This window comes from Mobula birostris, chromosome 7, assembly GCF_030028105.1.
Source record: "Mobula birostris isolate sMobBir1 chromosome 7, sMobBir1.hap1, whole genome shotgun sequence".
Taxonomy (NCBI): Eukaryota; Metazoa; Chordata; class Chondrichthyes; order Myliobatiformes; family Myliobatidae; genus Mobula; species Mobula birostris.
Genome location: NC_092376.1, coordinates 35734418 through 35753446, shown reverse-complemented (window position 1 = coordinate 35753446; position 19029 = coordinate 35734418). Strand labels below are relative to the sequence as shown.

The window sequence follows — 19029 nt, the reverse complement described above, 5'->3', positions numbered from 1 at the left end:
TCAAAAGTGGTTTCACCAAACCCTATATAATTGAAGCAGAATTTTCCACTTTCTTATCTTATTCCCTTTGCTATCCATGATAATGTTCTGTTAGCATTGATATTTACTTGCAGCACCTACATACTAGTTTTGATGACTATTGCACAAGAGAGTCAGTTTCTTTTGAATCTCTTAAGTCCTGAATTCTCTCTCATTCAGATAGGATAATTTTATTTATTTTTTCTGCTAAAGGAATCAGTTTTATAAATTCCAACATTATACTTACTTGCCAAATTTTGACCCACTTCCTCTTTGTAGCCTCCTTATGTCCTTCCTTGAACTTGCTGCCCTTCCTATTTTGCAACGTTAGCCAATTTAGCAACTGTACCTTGGATGCATTCATACAAGTCATTGATGTAAATTATAAAAAGTTGAGATCTTAGAACTGATCCTTGTGGCAAACCAGTTGTTACATCTAGCTCATCATATTTTGCCTTTTTCCAATTTTCTTTAGCCAGCCAAGATTTCAATGCTAGTAGTTACCTCCTTCATTGTGATTTATTTTGTATAATATCCATTGTATCGTATTTTGAGGGTAGGGGCATTACACTGGCATTATTGTGAAATCAAGGGAATCAGGATGGTGGAGGTGAGGAATTACACTACCGTTGTTGTGGAGAATTGGGATAAGAGATCACACCAGACATTTTTTGTTTGAGCTGGAATTGATATTGTCTGGGCTGGAGACGAGGGAAGAAGTTGAGGGGCATTGTTTTGAGGATTGAGTGTGATGGTTCTCACACTAAATTGGGAATCTGGAGTCATGTTTATAAAGTGGGTGTGGGGAGCAGAGTTGCACTACTAATGATGTGGGGAGATGGATCACACTGATAGTATTATGGGGAGTGCGAGGAAGTGTTCACAGTGGGATAGCTGTAGGGGGAGAGCATGGAGGTACCTCTGGTGATCTGGGATTTGGAGTCCCTCTGAATATTAGGGTGTTAGGGAGATGAATTAATGCAGAGATTGGTCAAGGATTTAGGTTTTTAATTTACCTATCATGTTTGCTAGGGCGGTCCTATGGGTATAAAATCACATTTTTCCAGGACAGTCCTATAGAACACTGTTCTGAAAAGCAGCAGGAGGAATAATATTCTCTTCCTGATGCAGTCGAGTGACAGACACAACAGGGATTTTCCAGCAGAAATTTCCAACTGATGTCAAACTCAGAAAAAGGTTGTTTATTGTACTTTGTTCATGTTGCTCTTGCTTAATGCTGAAAAATACAGCTATATATAATCGAATTTCTTGTTAAAATTATATATTAATTAATAATGCAGGATTTCACCCACCGAAACAAATACCATATAAAAATATACTAATATAGATGTATATGCATAAATAACATTCTCATTCTGCCTGCCCAGAAATATTATCAGTAGTCCTCCATCTCTGAAAATATTTGGCCTGAAGCATCTCAATATCCAGCAACCTAACAACTATGAGGAACTTTAATAGTTTAATATTTCTGAAATGTACTGTGAAGTTTCTCAAAACAATTGAATTTGAATCAAATAATTATAAAGAACTTTTCTGAAACTTTTACAAAAAATAATTAGTTGACAACTATATTAAAAACAATAAATTAATGTGAAGTTCTGCAATCCCTCTTGAAATCAATGGAGAGTAAACTAGCACTGGATCGAAAAAGTGATTTCCCCAAACTATTGGTGGGAAACATTAGCAAGACTGGGCTCTGTCACTTGATCCCATATAGAATCCAGTGCTGAAGCACACTGACAGATTTGGTCCTATAAACTATTTTCGTGTTTGACAGCACATGTGTATAAGTCCAGAATATACTGCTATTTAACAGCTAAACACAGCAGTTCCATTTGGAAACAATAGCATTAGCCAGCAAGATGTAGCCCCTTTGCTTTTTCAGCATTCATGTGATGTATGTATGCATCAAAATTACTATAATACATTCTCAGTAATGTTATCCCACAAGAATTTGATTTGGCCAAACATACTGGTTAGCAAATGCTTACATGAAATAAATCAAAAATATTGCATAACAAATACTAGTCTGGGTGCAATTGAAGACCGTAGGTCTGTCTGGTGGTTCGGATTAGTATCTGCAAATGATACTCAGATTTTTCTGTAGCACCTTGATTGACCTGCGCGGCTTGATTTTGCTCCTGGCTTCTAGCCATCTACCATCTCTTATTCAGTATGTGTAAGTGGAAGGGCTGGGATGATTGTTATTTTTCTCTATCAAAATGTATCTGCTCATTTTCTAAGCCAGGCTTGCCACAGGCTGAGGCAAGTTGAAAGAACAATATTTCATTTTCCAGACTGTGAATCATTATGTTTGGATATAAAAGAAGAAACAAAAACATATTTCCCACAGAGTGTATTCACCATATGGTGCACATAGTATTTATTTTTCACTCCTCAGTAAGTATTAAAATGCTGGACACCAGGTTCTGCCAGCAGGCTAAATGATTGATATTATCTCAATGGCTGAACGTAAACTAGACTTTTGCAGTTTACAGATTTGCTTTGAGGATTCTCAAGTGATACAATATTCAAAGTATTTAGTATAGGAATACTGTGTTATATATACTAACTCATGGCAATACATAGAATCTTTTGTTCTCAAGAGAATCAAGTAATTCCTGCAGTAATGGGATCTATCTTGAATCCATGTCTAGTTCTTTGTTATTACAATTTATATTTCTTCTTCCCCATTGACCCAGCACTCTCAGCTCTTTGATGGACTAATTACAGCCTCAACAATTTGAGAGGAATAATTGATGTGATGAAATTACTGTTTCCTTTTTAATACTTAACTTTATTTAAAATTGAACTGTGCTGTTGGTATTAGTTGTGCCGTTTTGTCAAAGCCTGCAGAGTTTCTATGGCTATAATGCTTTTTAATCCCATTTGCTCTGATCAGACTTTGCATTCAAAATGAACAAATTACTGACTACCTCTCCTCTTGGTAATAAAAATAGCTGGAAGGAATTTTCTTCTTACTTGACAGTCCATGGCATTTCATCCGTGCTCTGCTGACTGACTTGTCTCCACTGTGAAACCAGCTATTTCTCAATTTTCCACAGTAGGGGATAATTGGTAGTTTATGTAATAATTAATTACACAAGATTCTTTTCTTTTTTATCACCAGTTTATTTCATGTGAGAATTAGAGTGCTACATCTATTTAAATAAGGTGTTAATGTAGAATGTGACATGAGCAACTTTGCCATTTTGGTTATCAAAAATAAATGAATGTATATTTTTCTCTATAGAGGTGTTAGCTACTTTGTTTTGGATGTCAGAATTATTTTTAATGAGGACTTAAATGATTTCTTAACCATGAATTGCATTTTTGCAAGAAGATTATTGCTCTTGGCTTGTGACTATTTTGTCTTTTTTTTTAAGATCTCTGAATCTTATTTCATTAAAGATCCTTATACCTTTCTCCTTACATCAGAATTTGTAAAGGTATTTTGGTCGAAAGCATTACTATTTAAATAATTTGAAATTTTACTGCATGTCATCACCATTTAACATTTTTAACTATTAATCCTAATGCGAATGTAAAGAAAGAATTAATCTCAGCATGTTGCAGGAAAAGTGTATTGACCACAACTAACAAGTAGCATAATTTTACAGATTGCAAAAGGAGCACATTTGTATGAACTTCCAGAAATCGTAGCCAATCTAGTATGTGCTTGCATTGTCAAAAGAGCATTGACCCATCTCTTTGATGCATATTGATCATGACAGTCATTCTATTTTCCCTCAGGCCATGGAGGTACACATACAGAACCTTGGACAAATGCCATCTCAGTTGCTTATTGAGCCACATCCACCCCGAAGCTCTGCCATGCACTTGGTGAGAAACTATGCATTTTGAATCTACCTACCTTGATGTAAAAATAAAATGATGGGTTACAGTAGATGAGAATGGCACACTTGCACAAAATGAAAAAAGTCACTTGAAAATCATATCCGGTTGTCATAAATTCATTCATTAAGAGAACAATAAGTTTAGTTATCCCTTCTCCAATTGATAAAAGCAGACTATTGATTTGAATTTTTCATGAGATACAAGGACAGATAAGTTTGTATGTAGTGTCAAAGCTTTACTTAATATGATTTCCTTTCCATTCATTTCAACTAGATATTCTCAGACCTACGCTTCTCTTACTAAGTATATACTGTCGTTTTCTTGCTCCTTTGAAGCTTCCCCATACACTTCCCTCCATCTCTCCCCTGCAATATTCAATGAAGGTTACTACATAAGCCTGGCTCAGAACAGTGCCGGATTGCGTAAGACTGAAACTGGTGACTGGGAAATGGAGGTGGCAAATACATTTTATAAGGGAACTAATAACCCGTAGATGGAAGCAGCTTCTGATCACAGGCATGAGAGACAATGAGAAGCAGTGGAAAGGAGAATTACTGGAGATGGACTATGTACAAAAGGATGAAAAATATACAGTTTCTATGTCTGCTGAACAGTCACTGACAGCCTGAAGTAACAGAAATAAATATCCATACATTAAAACTCACAACAATAGAGGTGTTAGTAAAAAGAATAAATAGACAAAAGTGAAAGCATAGGCAAATGCACAGTAACTAAAATAGGGATTATCAGTACTTATAAAAATTCAGAGATCTGAAAAAACAGATTATGCATAGGCATAATAAATTTTAGAAGCAATTTTAAAACTAAATAAGGTCTCCTAACTGCTGTAATGCAAGCAGTTCAATCAAATTATGGCACAAAATATGAAGATAATAATAAAAGTAAAATAAACTAAAGACGATACTGAAAGAATTCAGAAAATGGCATTCATTTCAAGTGACAGTGCTAATGTCTGTTTCTCAGATTTGTTTTTAGAATCTATAGATAGAAATGAAATAATTAGAAAGAGGTGACATAGGATTGGAAGGTGAAGAATCATAATGGGTAGAGCTAAGAAAATGCAAGGGTAAAAAGCCCTTGATGGAAGTTATATACAGACCTCTGAACAGTAGTAAAGATGTGGTGTGCAAATTACAATAGGAGATAGATAATCCATGTCAAAAAGTCAATGTTACAATAGTCATGGGGGATTTCAATATGCAGAGAGATTGGAAAAATTAGGTTGCTGCTGGATCTCAAGAGGGAACCTTTGTAGAATACCTATGAGATGGCTTTTCTGAGCAGCTCATGGTTGAGCCCTTAGAGGATCATCTATACTGGATTTGGTTGTAGTGCAATGAACCGGAATTTATAAGAGAGAGTTAAAATAAAGGAACCCTCAGAGGACAGTGAACGTAATAGAGTCAAAGAGACATAGAAAAACACTGCACAGAAACAAGTCCTTCGGCCCATCTAGTCTGTACCAAACAGTTGAGACTGCCTACTCACGTCAACCTGCACCCAGACCATAGCCCTCCATACCCACCATCTGTGTACCTATCCAAACATTGAAACCAAGCTTGCATGCACCACATGCACTGGCAGCTTGTTCCACACACTCATGACCTTCCGAGTGAAGAAGTTTCCCCTCTTGTTCCCCTTAAACTTTTCACCTTTCACCCATCTTAACCCATGACCTCTGGTTATAGTCCCATCCAGCCTCAGTAAGCCTGCTTGCGTTTACCCTATCTGTGTGTGTGTGGCTTCCTTCGGTCGTGGTCAACCATGGGTACTGTGCCCCTGGTAATCACTGGGGAGTGGCCCCTCCAGGGCACAAGCCAGGGCAGAGTTGATATAGAGATCTGTCTGTTGCCCATGCAGTGGGACCCCCCTATCCATGCTGATGACAGGTCCAAAGGAACGACAAAAGTCAATACAGTTTGGTTCCAGCAGCATCACAGGAGTTGCCGTGCCAGTGTTGGCTACAGCAGTCAGCTGCCTTCGGGACTCCAACTCCAGATTTTTCCTCAGGGTTTACTCCCAAAGCCTTTCTCATGAGTGGGTATCGCCGCAAGGCAGCGGAGGTTTGAAATCGGAGTTTTCTCTCTCCTAGATGAGCTACCATCCATGGTTAACGAGCCCCATCTGCCTGGAGCAACTGGTTTTAAGGCGCCAGTGGCCCACCGTTGCCCCTTCTCCTGTCGGTGAGAACAGCTCCACCGGGCATAAGAACTATGCCACACGTAAAGGCCAGGAGTTGGACTTGGTATCCCTCATAATTTTGTATACCTCTATTAAATCTCCTCTCAGTCACCTACGTTCTAAGGAATACAGTCCTAACCTCTTCAATCTTTCCTTATAACTCAGGTTCTCCAGTCCTGGAAACATCCTTGTAAATTTTCTCTGTGTTCCTTTAATCTTATTTACATCTTTCCTGTAGGTAGGTGAATAAAACCACTCACAATACTCCAAAATAGGCCTCAGCAACATCTTATACAGCTTCAACATAACATTCTATCTCCTGTACTCAGTACTTTGATTTACGAAGGCCAATATACCAAAAGCTTTCTTTACAACCCTACATACCTGTGCCAACAGTTTCAATGAATTATGGACCTATATTTCCAGATCCCTTTGTTTTTCTGCACTCTTCAGTGCCCTACCATTCACTGTGTACCTACCCTGAATGATCATACTGAAGTGCAACACTTCCCACTCTCTGCATTAAATTCTTCTGCCATTTTCAGCTCATTTTTCCAACTGATCCAGATCCCGCTTCAAGCTCTGATAGTCTTCCTCAAAATCCACTACACCTCCAATCATGATGTCATCCGCAAATTGGCTGATCCAATTAACCACTATCATCCAGATCATTCATATATTTGACAAACAACAAAGGACCCAGCAGTAATTCCTATGGCACTCCACTAGTCTCCAGTCAGAGGCAACCATCTACTACCACTCTCTGTCTTCTCTCACAAAGCCAATCTCTAATCCAATGTACCACTTCATCTTGAATGCCAAGTGACTGAATTTTCTTGGCCAACCTCCCATGTGGTACCTTGTCAAATGCGTGATAAACTCCATAAAGACAACATTCGCTGCCTTGCCTTCATCCACTTTCCTGGTAACTTCCTCGAAAAACTCTGTAAGATTGGTTAGGCATGACCTACCACACATAAAGCCATCCCTAGTTAGTCCATGTCTATCCAAATACTCATGTATCTGGTCCCTGAGAATCCCTTCCAATAACTTTCCCACTACTGATGTCAGGCTCACCAACCTATAATTTCTTGATAGAATTCACCCAGAAATTCGAGAACTTTTTAGATGTGACAGAGCAGGAGGGGATAAAGGGGTAGGGATTGTATTACTAACCAGGGAAAATGTTACGACAGTGCTTCGTCAGGGCAGACTGGATATTCAATGAGTGAGGCATTATGGGTGGAACTGAGAAATAAGAAAGGTGTGACCACATTAATGGGGCTATATTACTGACCACTGAACAGTCCTATTTATTTGGAGGAACAAATTTGTAAAGAGATTGCAGACTGTTGCAAGCAACATAAGATTGTTATAGTAGGTGCTTTTAGCTTTCCACATATTGACTGGGAATCCTATACTGTAAAGGGACTAGATGGGACAGTTTGTCACATGTGTTCAGGAAGGTTTCCTTCATCAGTACATAGAAGTCCCAATGAGAGAGCATATGGTACTGGATCTGCTGTTAGGAAAGATGTGACAGAAGTTTGTGTAAGGGAACACTTTGCATCCAGTGGCATTAGTTTCAAAGTAAATATGCAAAAAGATAGGTCTGGGCCACGGGTTGAGATTCTAACTTGGAGAAATTTTGATGGTATCAGAAATGATCTGGCAAGTGTGGATTAGTTCAAAGCTGTACGTAGTAAGTGGGAGGCCTTCAAAAGCAAAACTTCAAGAGTGCAAACCTTGTATGTGCCTATCAGAATAAAAGGTAAAGATAACAAGAGTAGGGAACCTTGGTTTTCAAGAAATATTGAGCCCCTGGTTAAGAGAAAAAAGGAGGTGCATAGCATATTTTCAGGTGTGAAGGCAAAACAGATGAGGGAGACCTTAAATTTTTTTTTGCATTTGTATTTACACAGAGTCTATAGAAATGACACAAAGCAGCATCAACTTCATGGATCCTGTACAGATTACAGAGGAGGAGGTGTTTGCTATTCTGGGGCAAATCAGGGCAGGATAAATACCCAGAGCCTGACAAGGTGTTCCCTCGGATCCTACGGGAGACTAGTATAGAAATTGCCGAGCCCTATCACAGATATTTAAATCATCCTTAGTGACAGGAGAGGTACCAGAGGATTGGAGGATAGCCAATGTTGTTCTGCTGTTTTAAAAAGGGTCCAAGAACAAACCAGGAAATTATAGGCCAGTGAGTTGACATCAGTTGTGGGAAAGTCATTGGAAGGTATTCTAAGGGGACGGGTATGTAAGTATTTGGATAGACATGGATTGATTAAGGATAGTCTGCATGGCTTCCTGCCAGGTCATGCCTAACCAATCTTATAGGGTTTTTCAAGGAAGTTACCAGGAAAGTAAATGAAGGCAATATAGTTGTCTACATTGACTTTACCTAGGCATTTGGCAAGGTCCCACGTGGGAAGTTTATCAGTCATTCGGCATTCAAGATAAGTTAGTAAGTTGGATTAGACATTGTCTTTGTGGGAGAAGCCAGAGAGTGGTAGTAGATGGTTGCCTCTCTGACTGGGGACCTGTGACTAGTGGTGTGCTGCAAGAGATCAGTGCTGGGTCCTCTGTTGTTTGTCATTTATATCGATGATCTGAATGATAATGTGATTAACTGTATCAGCAGATTTGCAGATGACACGAAGCTTGGGAGTGTAGTGGACAGAAGGGAAGACTATCATGGCTTGCAGAGGGATCTGCATTAGCTGGAGAAATGGACTGAAAAATGGCAGATGGAATTTAATGCAGACAGGTGCGAAATTTTGCACTTCGGTAGGACCAATCAGGGTAGGTCTTAAACAGTAAACGCTAGGGCATTGAGGAGTGCAGAAGAACAAAGGGATCTAGGATACAGGTCCATAATTCATTGAAAGTGGCAGCACAGGTAGATAGGTTCATAAAAAAAGCTTTTGGTACATTGGCTTTCATAAATCAATGTTCTGAGTGCAGGAGATGGGATATTATATTGAAAGTGTATAAGATGTTGATGAGGTCTAGTTTGGAGTATTGTGTGCAGTTTTGGTCACCTACCTACAGGAAAGATGTAAATAAGATTAAAAGAGTACAGAGAAAATTTACAAGGATCTTTCCAGGACTGGAGAACCTGCGTTATAAGAAAAGTTTGAATAGATTAGGATTGTATTCCTTAGAATGTAGAAGACTGAGAGGAGATCTGATAGAGGTATACAAAATTACGAGGGGTATAGAAAGGTTAAATGCAAGCAGGCTTTTTCCACTGAGGTTTGATGGGACTATAACCAGAGGTCATGGGTTAAGGGTGAAAGGTGAAAAGTCTAAGGGGAACAAAAGGGGAATCTTCTTCACTCAGAGGGTCGTGAGAGAGTGTAATGAGCCAGCATGCAGCATCTGTCTTCATTATGGAAGACACTAGCTGTATGCTGGAAGTTCAAACGTATCAGGGAGCAGAAATGAGTGAACTTGCCATTACTAGGGAAAAGGTGCTTGGAAAAAAAGGTCTGAAGGAAGACAAGTCACCCGGATCAGATGGTCTATACCCCAGGGTTCTGAAAGAGGTGGCTAAAGAGATTGTGGAGGCATTAGTAATGATCTTTTAAGAATCAATAGGTCCTGGAAGGATAGAAAGTTCCAAATGACTGTCCAGTCTTCAAGAAGGAAGAGAGGCAGAAGAAAGGAAACTATAGTCCAGTTAGTTTGACCTCAGTGGTTGGGAAAATGTTAGAGACAATTGTTAAGAATGTAATTTCGGGGTTCCTTGAGGCACATGATAAAACAGGCTGATAAAACTGACCGTAGTCAGCATGGTTTCCTCAAGGGAAGATCTTGTCTGACAAATTTGTTGGAATTCTTTGAAGAAATAACAGGCAGGATAGACAAAGGAAAATTGGCGAATGTTGTGTACTTGGATTTTCAGAAGGCTTTTGTCAAGGTACCACTCATGAGGATGCTTAACAAATTAAGAACTCATGGTATTTAAGGAAAGATACTAGCATGGATAAAGTGTTGGCCAATTGTCAGGAGGCAAAGAGTGAGAATAAAGGGAGCCTTTTCTGGTTGGCTGCTGGTGACTAGCGGTGTTCCACGGGGGTCTATGTTGGGACTGCTTTTTATGTTATATATCAACGATTTGGATGATGGAATTGGTGGTTTTGCGGCCAGGTTTGTGGACAATATGAAGATAGGTGGAGGGGCAGGTAGGGTTCAGGAAGCACAGAGGCTACAGAAGGACATAGACAGATTAACAGAATGGGTAAAGAAGTGGCTGATGGAATACAGTATTGGGAAGTGTAAGGTCATGCACTTTGGCAGAAGAAGTTGAAAGGTAGACTAAATGGAGAGAAAATACAAAAATCTGAGGTTCAAAGGGACTTGGGAGTCCTCATGTTCCCTAAAGCAGGGATTTCCAACCTTTTTAATGCCACGGACCCCTACAATTAACCGAAGGGGACACGTACCCCAGGTTGAGCACCCCTGCCCTGAGGGTTAATTTACAGGTTATGTCAGTGGTAAGGTTGGCAAATGTAATGTTAGGATTCATTTTGAAAGGACTGGAACAAAAAAGCAAGGATGTAATGTTGATGTTTTATAAGGCACTGGGAAGCCTCACTTGGAGTATTGTGAGCAATTTTGGCCCCTTATCTAGGAAAGGATGTGTTGACATTGGAGAGGGGTCAAGGAGGTTCACAAAAATGATTCTGGGATTGAAAGACTTATCATATGAGGAGCATTTGACGACCCTGGGTCTGTACTTACTAGAATTCAGAAGAATGAGGGGGGATCTCATTGTAACCTATCAAATGTTGAAAGGCCTGAATAAAGTGAATGTGGAGAGGATGTTTCTTATGGTGGGGTGTCTAAGACCAGAGGACACAGCTTCAGAATAGAACGACGTCTATTTAGAATGGAGGTGAGGAGGAATTTCTTTTGCCAGAGAGTGGTGAACCTGTGCAATTCATTACCTCAATCAGCTGTGGAGGCAAGTCATTGAGTATATTTAAGACAGAGGTTGATAGATTCGTGATTCGTCAGGGTATGAAGGAATACAGGGAGAAGGAAGGAGATTGGGACTGAGAGGGAAATGGATCAGCCATGGTGAAATGGCAGACCAGACTCAATGGGCCAAATGGCCTGATTCTGCTCCTGTATCTTATAGTCTTATAGTCTAAGTATCCATTGAGCATATTCAGTCACACACAATTATGATTATCTTCACTAGCACACAAACTAGAATAGGAACTTTTAACTTTTTGCATGTAAAATAGAGATGGGTCCCAATAGTTTATGATCCAAATCTGACCAACTAAAATATAAAATCATATCTCAAATATATGGAGCCAGAATCTCATTCTTTAATGAGAGATCAAACCACAGCTAAAAATAAAAGAAGATCTTTGCTGGGGAACTTTAGTTGTTTTTTGCTTGTTTTAAATAGATTGGAGGATTCAAAGAGAAGAGATAATGTTTTTTTAATTCTTTTGGACAGGGAAGAGCAGGACTCTTTCTGTGCCTAAAGGGAACATTGAGCTTACACTTACCAGGTGTGTCTGTTACTTTGTGGCCATAAGTGTCAACTGATACCTTTTGAGGATATATTTATACAGATAAACATTTGTCCTTGCTGGTCATCTGATTTAAATAACCAGCAACTGACTCCAACCCAGTTTTTGCAAATGAAACAGTGGTGTGCTAATGGCATGTGGTCATTCTAAAACTACAGAACTTGATCAGTCATTTACTATGGGCATTTTTCCGCTTGGCATATAAAATTAGTCCAGCATAGTTAATGATGACCTGAGTTTTTCTGTCATGTTTATAGAAAGAAAATCATGGGTGTGGCCTCTAATATAAAAACAGAATTAAACTCTGACCATAGAACCATAGAAACTACAGCACAGAAACAGGCCTTTTGGCTCTTCTTGGCTGTGCCAAACCATTTTCTGCGTAGTCCCACTGACCTGCACACGGACCATATCCCTCCATACACCTCCCATCCATGTATCTGTCCAATTTATTCTTAAATGTTAAAAAAGAACCCGCATTTACCACCTCGTCTGGCAGCTCATTCCATACTCCCACCACTCTCTGTGTGAAGAAGCCCCCTCCCCCTAATGTTCCCTTTAAACTTTTTCCCCCTCACCCTTAACCCATGTCCTCTGTTTTTTTTCTCCCCTTGCCTCAGTGGAAAAAGCCTGCTTGCATTCACTCTATCTATACCCATCATAATTTTATATACCTCTATCAAATCTCCCCTCATTCTTCTACGCTCCAGGGAATAAAGTCCTAACCTATTCAACCTTCCTCTGTAACTGAGTTTCTCAAGTCCCGGCAACAACCTTGTAAACCTTCTCTGCACTCTTTCAACCTTATTTATATCCTTCCTGTAATTTGGTGACCAAAACTGAACAGAATACTCCAGATTCGGCCTCACCAATGCCTTATACAACCTCATCATAACATTCCAATCTGACCCCATCTGATCTCATCTGATCCCATCCAGTATATTTTAAATAAAATTTAGATACAATAGAATCAAATGATAACAGTTTTATTTTATATGATAGCTCCCTACTCTACTCCCTATATACTCATGACTGCATGGCCAGATTCTGCTCTCAATCTATCTACAAGTCTGTAAATGATGCTACCATCGTGGGCTATATCTTAAATAATGATGAGTTGGTGTATAGGAAGGTGACAGCCAAGTGACTAGTGTCATTGACTGTCAGCATTCTCCCAGTGTCAGCAAAACAGAAGGTCTGGTAATCGATTGCAGGAAGTTAGGGGTAGCAGTGCACATGCTCCTATTTGCTGAGGCTGAGAGAGTTGAGAGCTAAATGTTCCTACAGAGTGAACATCACCAATATGCTGTCTTGGTCCAATCACTTTGACACTGAGGACAAGAAAACTCACTAATGTCTCTACTGTTTCAGGAAGCTAAAGAAATTTGACGTATCCATTTTAACCCTCATCAATTTTTATCAATGCACATAGAAGGCTAATCCTATCTGGTTCCTCACTGTTTGGTATGACAACTGCTCAGCTTGTGACATCAAGAAACTGAAGAGAATTGTGGAAACAGCACAGCACAGCACATCAGAGAAATCAGCCTCCTGTCTGTAGACTCTGTCTATACTCACTGCCTTAGTAGAGCAGCCAGCATAATCAAAGACCCAGACCACCCCAGGCATTATCTCTTCTCCCCTCCCCCTTTCATTGGGCACATGAGGAAAAACCTGGAAGTATGTACCACTTTCTTTCCCATTGTTATAAGACTTTTGAACAGTCCCATTGTACAATAGGATGGACACCTGACATCACAATTTATCTGGTATGACCTTGTATATATGTTACACTGCATTTTCTCTGCAACCGAAACATTTCATTCTGACACTTTTTTTATTGTTTTCTCTTGTACTACCTCAATGAACTGTTGCAATTGAATTGATCATGTGAACATATGGAAGGCAAGATTTTCACTTTGACAAGAATAAATCGATTTACCAATTTATTAAATGAATAATTAACATATAATACTTCCTCTCTCCCTAAAGGACTGGGCACAGAAACATAGAAAATAAGATAGGAGTAGGTCATTTTGCTCTCCATATGTTCCACCATCAGAATCAGCTTTATTATTTCTAACATATGTCATGAAGTTTGTTGTCTTGTGTCAGCAGTGCAGTACAATACATAACATATATTGAAAGTTACAATAAGAAATATAAAAATATAAATAAGTAGTGCAAAATGACAGCAAAATAGACAGATGGTGTTCATGGATTCTTAGACCATTCAGAAGTCTGATGGCAGAAGGGAAAAAGCCATTCTAACACATTGAGTGAGTAACTTCAGGTGCTTGTACTTCCTTTCTGATAATAGTAATGAGAAGAGAGCATGTCCTGGTTGGTGAGAAATCCTTAATAATGGATGCTGACTTTCTCAGGCATCACCTTTTGAAAATGCTTTGACAGAGGAGAAGCCAGTGCCCATGATAAAGCTGGCTGAGCTTACAACCCTCTACAGCTTTTCTTGATTCTGTACTTTGGCTCCTCCATACCTGACCGTGATGCAGCCAGTTAGAATGCTCTCCACAGTACATCTGCATTGCTAGAGTCTTTGGTGAATACCAGATCTTCTCTAATTTTTAATGAAATATAGCCACTGACGATACTTCTTCATAATTATAAGGTCTTTATTCTTTGGAACGTAGAAGGTTGAGAGTGGATTTGATAGAGGTGTTTAAAATTATGAGGGGGATTGATAGAGTTGACACGGATAGGCTTTTTCCATTGAGAGTGGGGGAGATTCAAACAAGAGGACATGAGTTGAGAGTTAAAGGGCAAAAGTTTAGGGGTAACATGAGGGGGAACTTCTTTACTCAGAGAGTGGTGGCTGTGTGGAACAAGCAGGTTCGATGCTGTCATTTAAAGTTAAATTGGGTAGATATATGAACAGGAAAGGAATGGAGAGTTATGGACCGAGTGCAGGTCGGTGGGACTAGGTGAGAGTAGGAGTTCGGCACGGACTAGAAGGGCCAAGATGGCCTGTTTCCGTGCTGTAATTGTTATATGGTTATATGGTTAATTGCATCAATATGTTGGGTAGACTTTCAGAGATGTTGACACCCAGGAACTTAAAACTGTGCAATCATACTGATAAACCAACTTTAGCACCTGTTCCTGCATTCTACCCATATAGTTAGTCTCTTAAGCACTAAGAACAACATATAACCCCTTTTATGAATATATAATTTCTATTCAGCTGCTTTCTGTGTAAAAGAATTTCTGAGGTATACCACTCTCTGGGCAAAAGAAGTTTCTTCTACTGTCTTTGTAGCTTTCCCATTATCTGTAGACCTAGTGAACTCCCTACCATCCAGAACATTCCTCCTGCATCTACTTTGTACAGTCCTATTAGAACTTCATTTGTTTCTATGAGATCCTCTCTAATTCTTCTAAACTCTTTTGAATATAAGCTTAATTGACCCAATCTTTCTTTATATATCAATTTAGCAATTCCATGAATCTGTAGTGAACCTTTGCTGGACTCTTAGGCTAACAGTACATCCTCCTTAAGCTAGCAAGACCAACACTGCACACAATACCGCAGGTATCATGGCTTATATTCATAGCAACACAGCCCTGCTCCTTCAGGTCCTGAACTTTGCTATAGAGGCAAGCATACTATTTGTGTTTTAATTGTCTTGCTGATCCACATACTCCTTTTCAGCAAATGATAAAGATTCTCATATCTAATTCCACCTTCATCTTTTCTCATCTGCTGTTGCAAATCTGCATTTCTGTTAACGCCATCAAAGTGGCTATCTCATTTTTATCTACTTCCTACTATATCTGACTTGTATTTACCCACTCTCTGAACCTGACAAATTCACACTGGAACTTTCTTCTTATAGTTCACATTCTCACCTAGTTTGACATTGGAGAACCGGAGAAATTGCTTTTAATTCTGTTGTTTAAGCCATTCAAATATTCAGTAAATAGCTGAAGTCCCAGCACTAATCCCTATGGCACCTCACTAGTCTCTACCTGCCAATCAGATAAAAGACCCAGTCATTCATGATTATATTTCTACTGAAACTGAAGTACCTTTATCACACTGACTTTGTTTTTCTCCTTACTGGATATTGAGCACCTGTGGATTTTATTTACCATTCCTAGGCATTCTGCAGCCACATTTCCATAATTTCCACTATCTCATTTCATTTCCACAGCTAATTCAAAACTTCACTGTGAGCACTCCACCCACTGAAATACAATGAGTTCAGTCTTCTGCTTTAACATTCTTGGTATCTTAGCATTATTTTGCTCTATGACTCCATTTATTTCCTCCTCTGGTTTTCTTTGCTCTCCACTTTTGATATTGTTTCCTGATTTTTGATTCTGTCTTTATTCCTCCACAGTCTTCCTGCTGTGTTTCCAAACACTGCCAATCTAGTGTAAATTCTCCCAACAACAGCCCCACAAGGACATTAATTTTGGTCTTGCTCAGGTATAATCCATTCCATTTGTACATGCACTTCCTTCCCCAGAACCAGTCCTGGTCTATTCTACCCATGTTATTGCTATCAGCATGTCCCATGATCTCCATCTAGTAATTCTACCTCTCCCGAATGCCTTACAGCAGCTCTAAAGTGTTCTTGGCCCCAGCAAAATACAATTTACAAACCTGGAATCCTGTTTGCAGCTGCAGAAATACATGTTGATTCCCTTCACTATAACTCGCCCAGTCTTTTCCTCTCAGTATTTCCCTTGAGAATTTTGATCTTAAATGTTTCTAAGAAACCACAGTTACATGGTTTAGTTATTTCAAATGGTAAGCTATTAATTTGAATTATGATGATGATTATCCACAAAGACAAGAACAATGTCATAAAAATTATTCAAATAAATAACTTTTAAAATTAAATGCAGTAAAACTCTGGTTTCTGCTATCCAGTTATTTGAAATCCTGATGATTCAGCATCTGGCACACCAGGCCTGATTCCTGTGCCCTCTTCTACATACCATAATCCTCCCTCTAAATTTACCAGGTTTATTGGGGTATGTATTATTGCACCAACATCTTAATAATAAGGCAAATTGTAATTGTATACAGTATTAATTAAAATAACATTCAATAGCCTGGAAAATCTGTGAGTCCAGCAACAAAGTCCTGAACATGTTAGACTAATAGAGTTTTACTGCATATTAAATGAGTAAATTCCTATAGAGGAGAATTGCCTTTGAAATCATTCTGGGCCTTACTCCATACTCATGATGATATTATGTTACATTTTTCAATCTTTGTAATGAAAGTATTATTTCAAATAACTAAACCAACTCAAAGTGAAACTGCTATTTTTCTGCAATAATTTCAACAAGATCTAAATTGTCTTGCCAAAATTGAAAGAGAGAGGCAATGGCATGGCTGATGTATATCTGGAAAAAGGCATTAGTTTCTGGTGAGCCTTTAATTTTATATTATGTACTTTGAAGAGTTAGCATTATAAGCCCATAAAATTTGATGGCATATCCTGATTGAGCAATCATATGTGAATTTTGCCATTGACCTTGCTGAAATTGAAGGGAAGCGCAAACTCCAAGGCCTCTCACTTGCCTTTTACCTTCAGTGGAACCTTCACCCATTCGAACAGGGAATTCCACAATCTCCGGCTTCCAGGATCAGACATACAAAGTTCACTGCTTGATTTGGAGCTCCTCCAGCATCCTTAGAGTAGAATTGTGCTGACAGTGCTCTAGGAAGGCAGTAGATACTTCGCTGCATCATGTTTCACAATAATTGGCAGTACATGTCTATTTGCAGGCTTTGTATGGGTGATACCAACTTCACTATCATGAAAACAGTTATATTGCATTATATATTTTAATACTGTTATATATCAAATAATTATGATCTTCATAGCTGGTTTACTGAAACAATATTCATTTAACTCTAAATTGAATAGAAAGTGATAAAAACACTCAGCAGATATAGCAGCATCTATGAAAAGAGAAATAGAGTTAAACAGAGTTTCCAATTGAAGACCCTACATCTTACCAGGGCCTGTTCTGACAAAGCCTCTTCTACCTAAAACATTAACTCTATTTCATTTTATATTGAGGTTCCCTGACCTGCTGATTGTTTCTAACATTTTCTTTTGTTTTCTATTTCAAGTTTACAGCAAGTTTCCATTTTTTGATGTTTAACTGTGTTGGTCAAATGCAAAATCTTATTTTGAATTTATTTTTTGTTTTATTATTCGTTGATAGAATTAACTTAAAAGGTTGTATTGAATGTTTCTTTTACCTAAAACTCCTTCTGCACCACCTCATAAAACCATTCCCAACATGGACCCTTAATACCTATCCTATTGTTCTAAACCACTTAGATCTAGGTGATATTTGTTCTACCAAAAATGCAGTACGTTATCCTGATGCATGTAAATACTTTACCTACTGTTTTTTCCCTGTTTTACCAGACCTTCACATTAATTGTGTTTCCCTTTTGCCTCTTCTGTTTTCTCCTCTTTGTTTCTATTCAACAGTGTTTCCTTCCACAGAGCCCACTCATGTTTAAGGATCAGATGCAGCAAGATGTTATAATGGTGCTAAAATTTCCATCCAACTCCCCTGTTACCCATGTGGCAGCCAACACGCTGCCTCACCTAAGCACGCCTGCTGTGGTCACTGTGACCTGTAGCAGGCTGTTTGCAGTGAATAGGTGGCATAACACAGTAGGTAAGTGAAAACACTATCTTTGAATATTTTTAATATTCATGGTGTGAAATTTTGTTTTTGTCACTGCTGTTTTCAGTATTCCTGACATTCAGTGCAAAGGATAACAAAAAAATGACAGTGATTTTATGGTTGTGCAGTGATTGAGTGTGTCTACATCTTGTTCCCCAGACTAGTATGATACAAATTTCTGATCAGCACTGAATTCAGATCTTTCCAAATTATCATTTTATTAAAATTTGACATATGAAATAACTTTATTTTGTAAGTGTATATGTGATAAATATATTTTTCATGTTTTCTTAAATAGCAGTGAGTATAGCTTCCTCAATTACTTCCAGATTATTTTCTGTTTTTGCAGGGTGGAATAAAGTATTAAGTGGGTAGTAAAATAGATACATGATGAGATAGGAGATTATTACTGTCTTCCACCATTTGTATGCGTTGATATGAACTGCAAGCCATTGTTCCAGTGTTGTTGATTTATACTTCTGGATTGACAATTACAAAATACATATTCTATTCTATTCTGTGCTGTTTTTGTATAATTTTACAGTAGGCTTGGTTTTATTTTTATAAAATGTTACTAATATATTTGATAATCTGTGATACATCCTCTTTAATATTCAAGCTAACATTAAAACAGCATTAAAAGTAGCAATACTGTCCTGCCCAGGCTTCACACAAATATCTC

The 19029-nt window shown here is 38.6% G+C and overlaps 1 protein-coding gene across 9 annotated transcripts in view; it reads left to right on the top strand.

The window, feature by feature from the left end:
- nbeaa (neurobeachin a) overlaps positions 1-19029 on the top strand; it is a 908137-nt gene that overhangs the window by 844579 nt on the left and 44529 nt on the right. For 4 of the 9 annotated variants that reach the window (XM_072262897.1, XM_072262901.1, XM_072262898.1 and 1 more), the window contains 3 exons: positions 3426-3488; positions 3793-3882; positions 18146-18338. In XM_072262897.1, the coding sequence (XP_072118998.1) occupies positions 3426-3488; positions 3793-3882; positions 18146-18338 (346 nt within the window). The remainder of the gene's footprint in view (positions 1-3425; positions 3489-3792; positions 3883-18145; positions 18339-19029) is intronic. The other 5 variants (XM_072262905.1, XM_072262904.1, XM_072262903.1 and 2 more) reach the window with 3 other exon arrangements.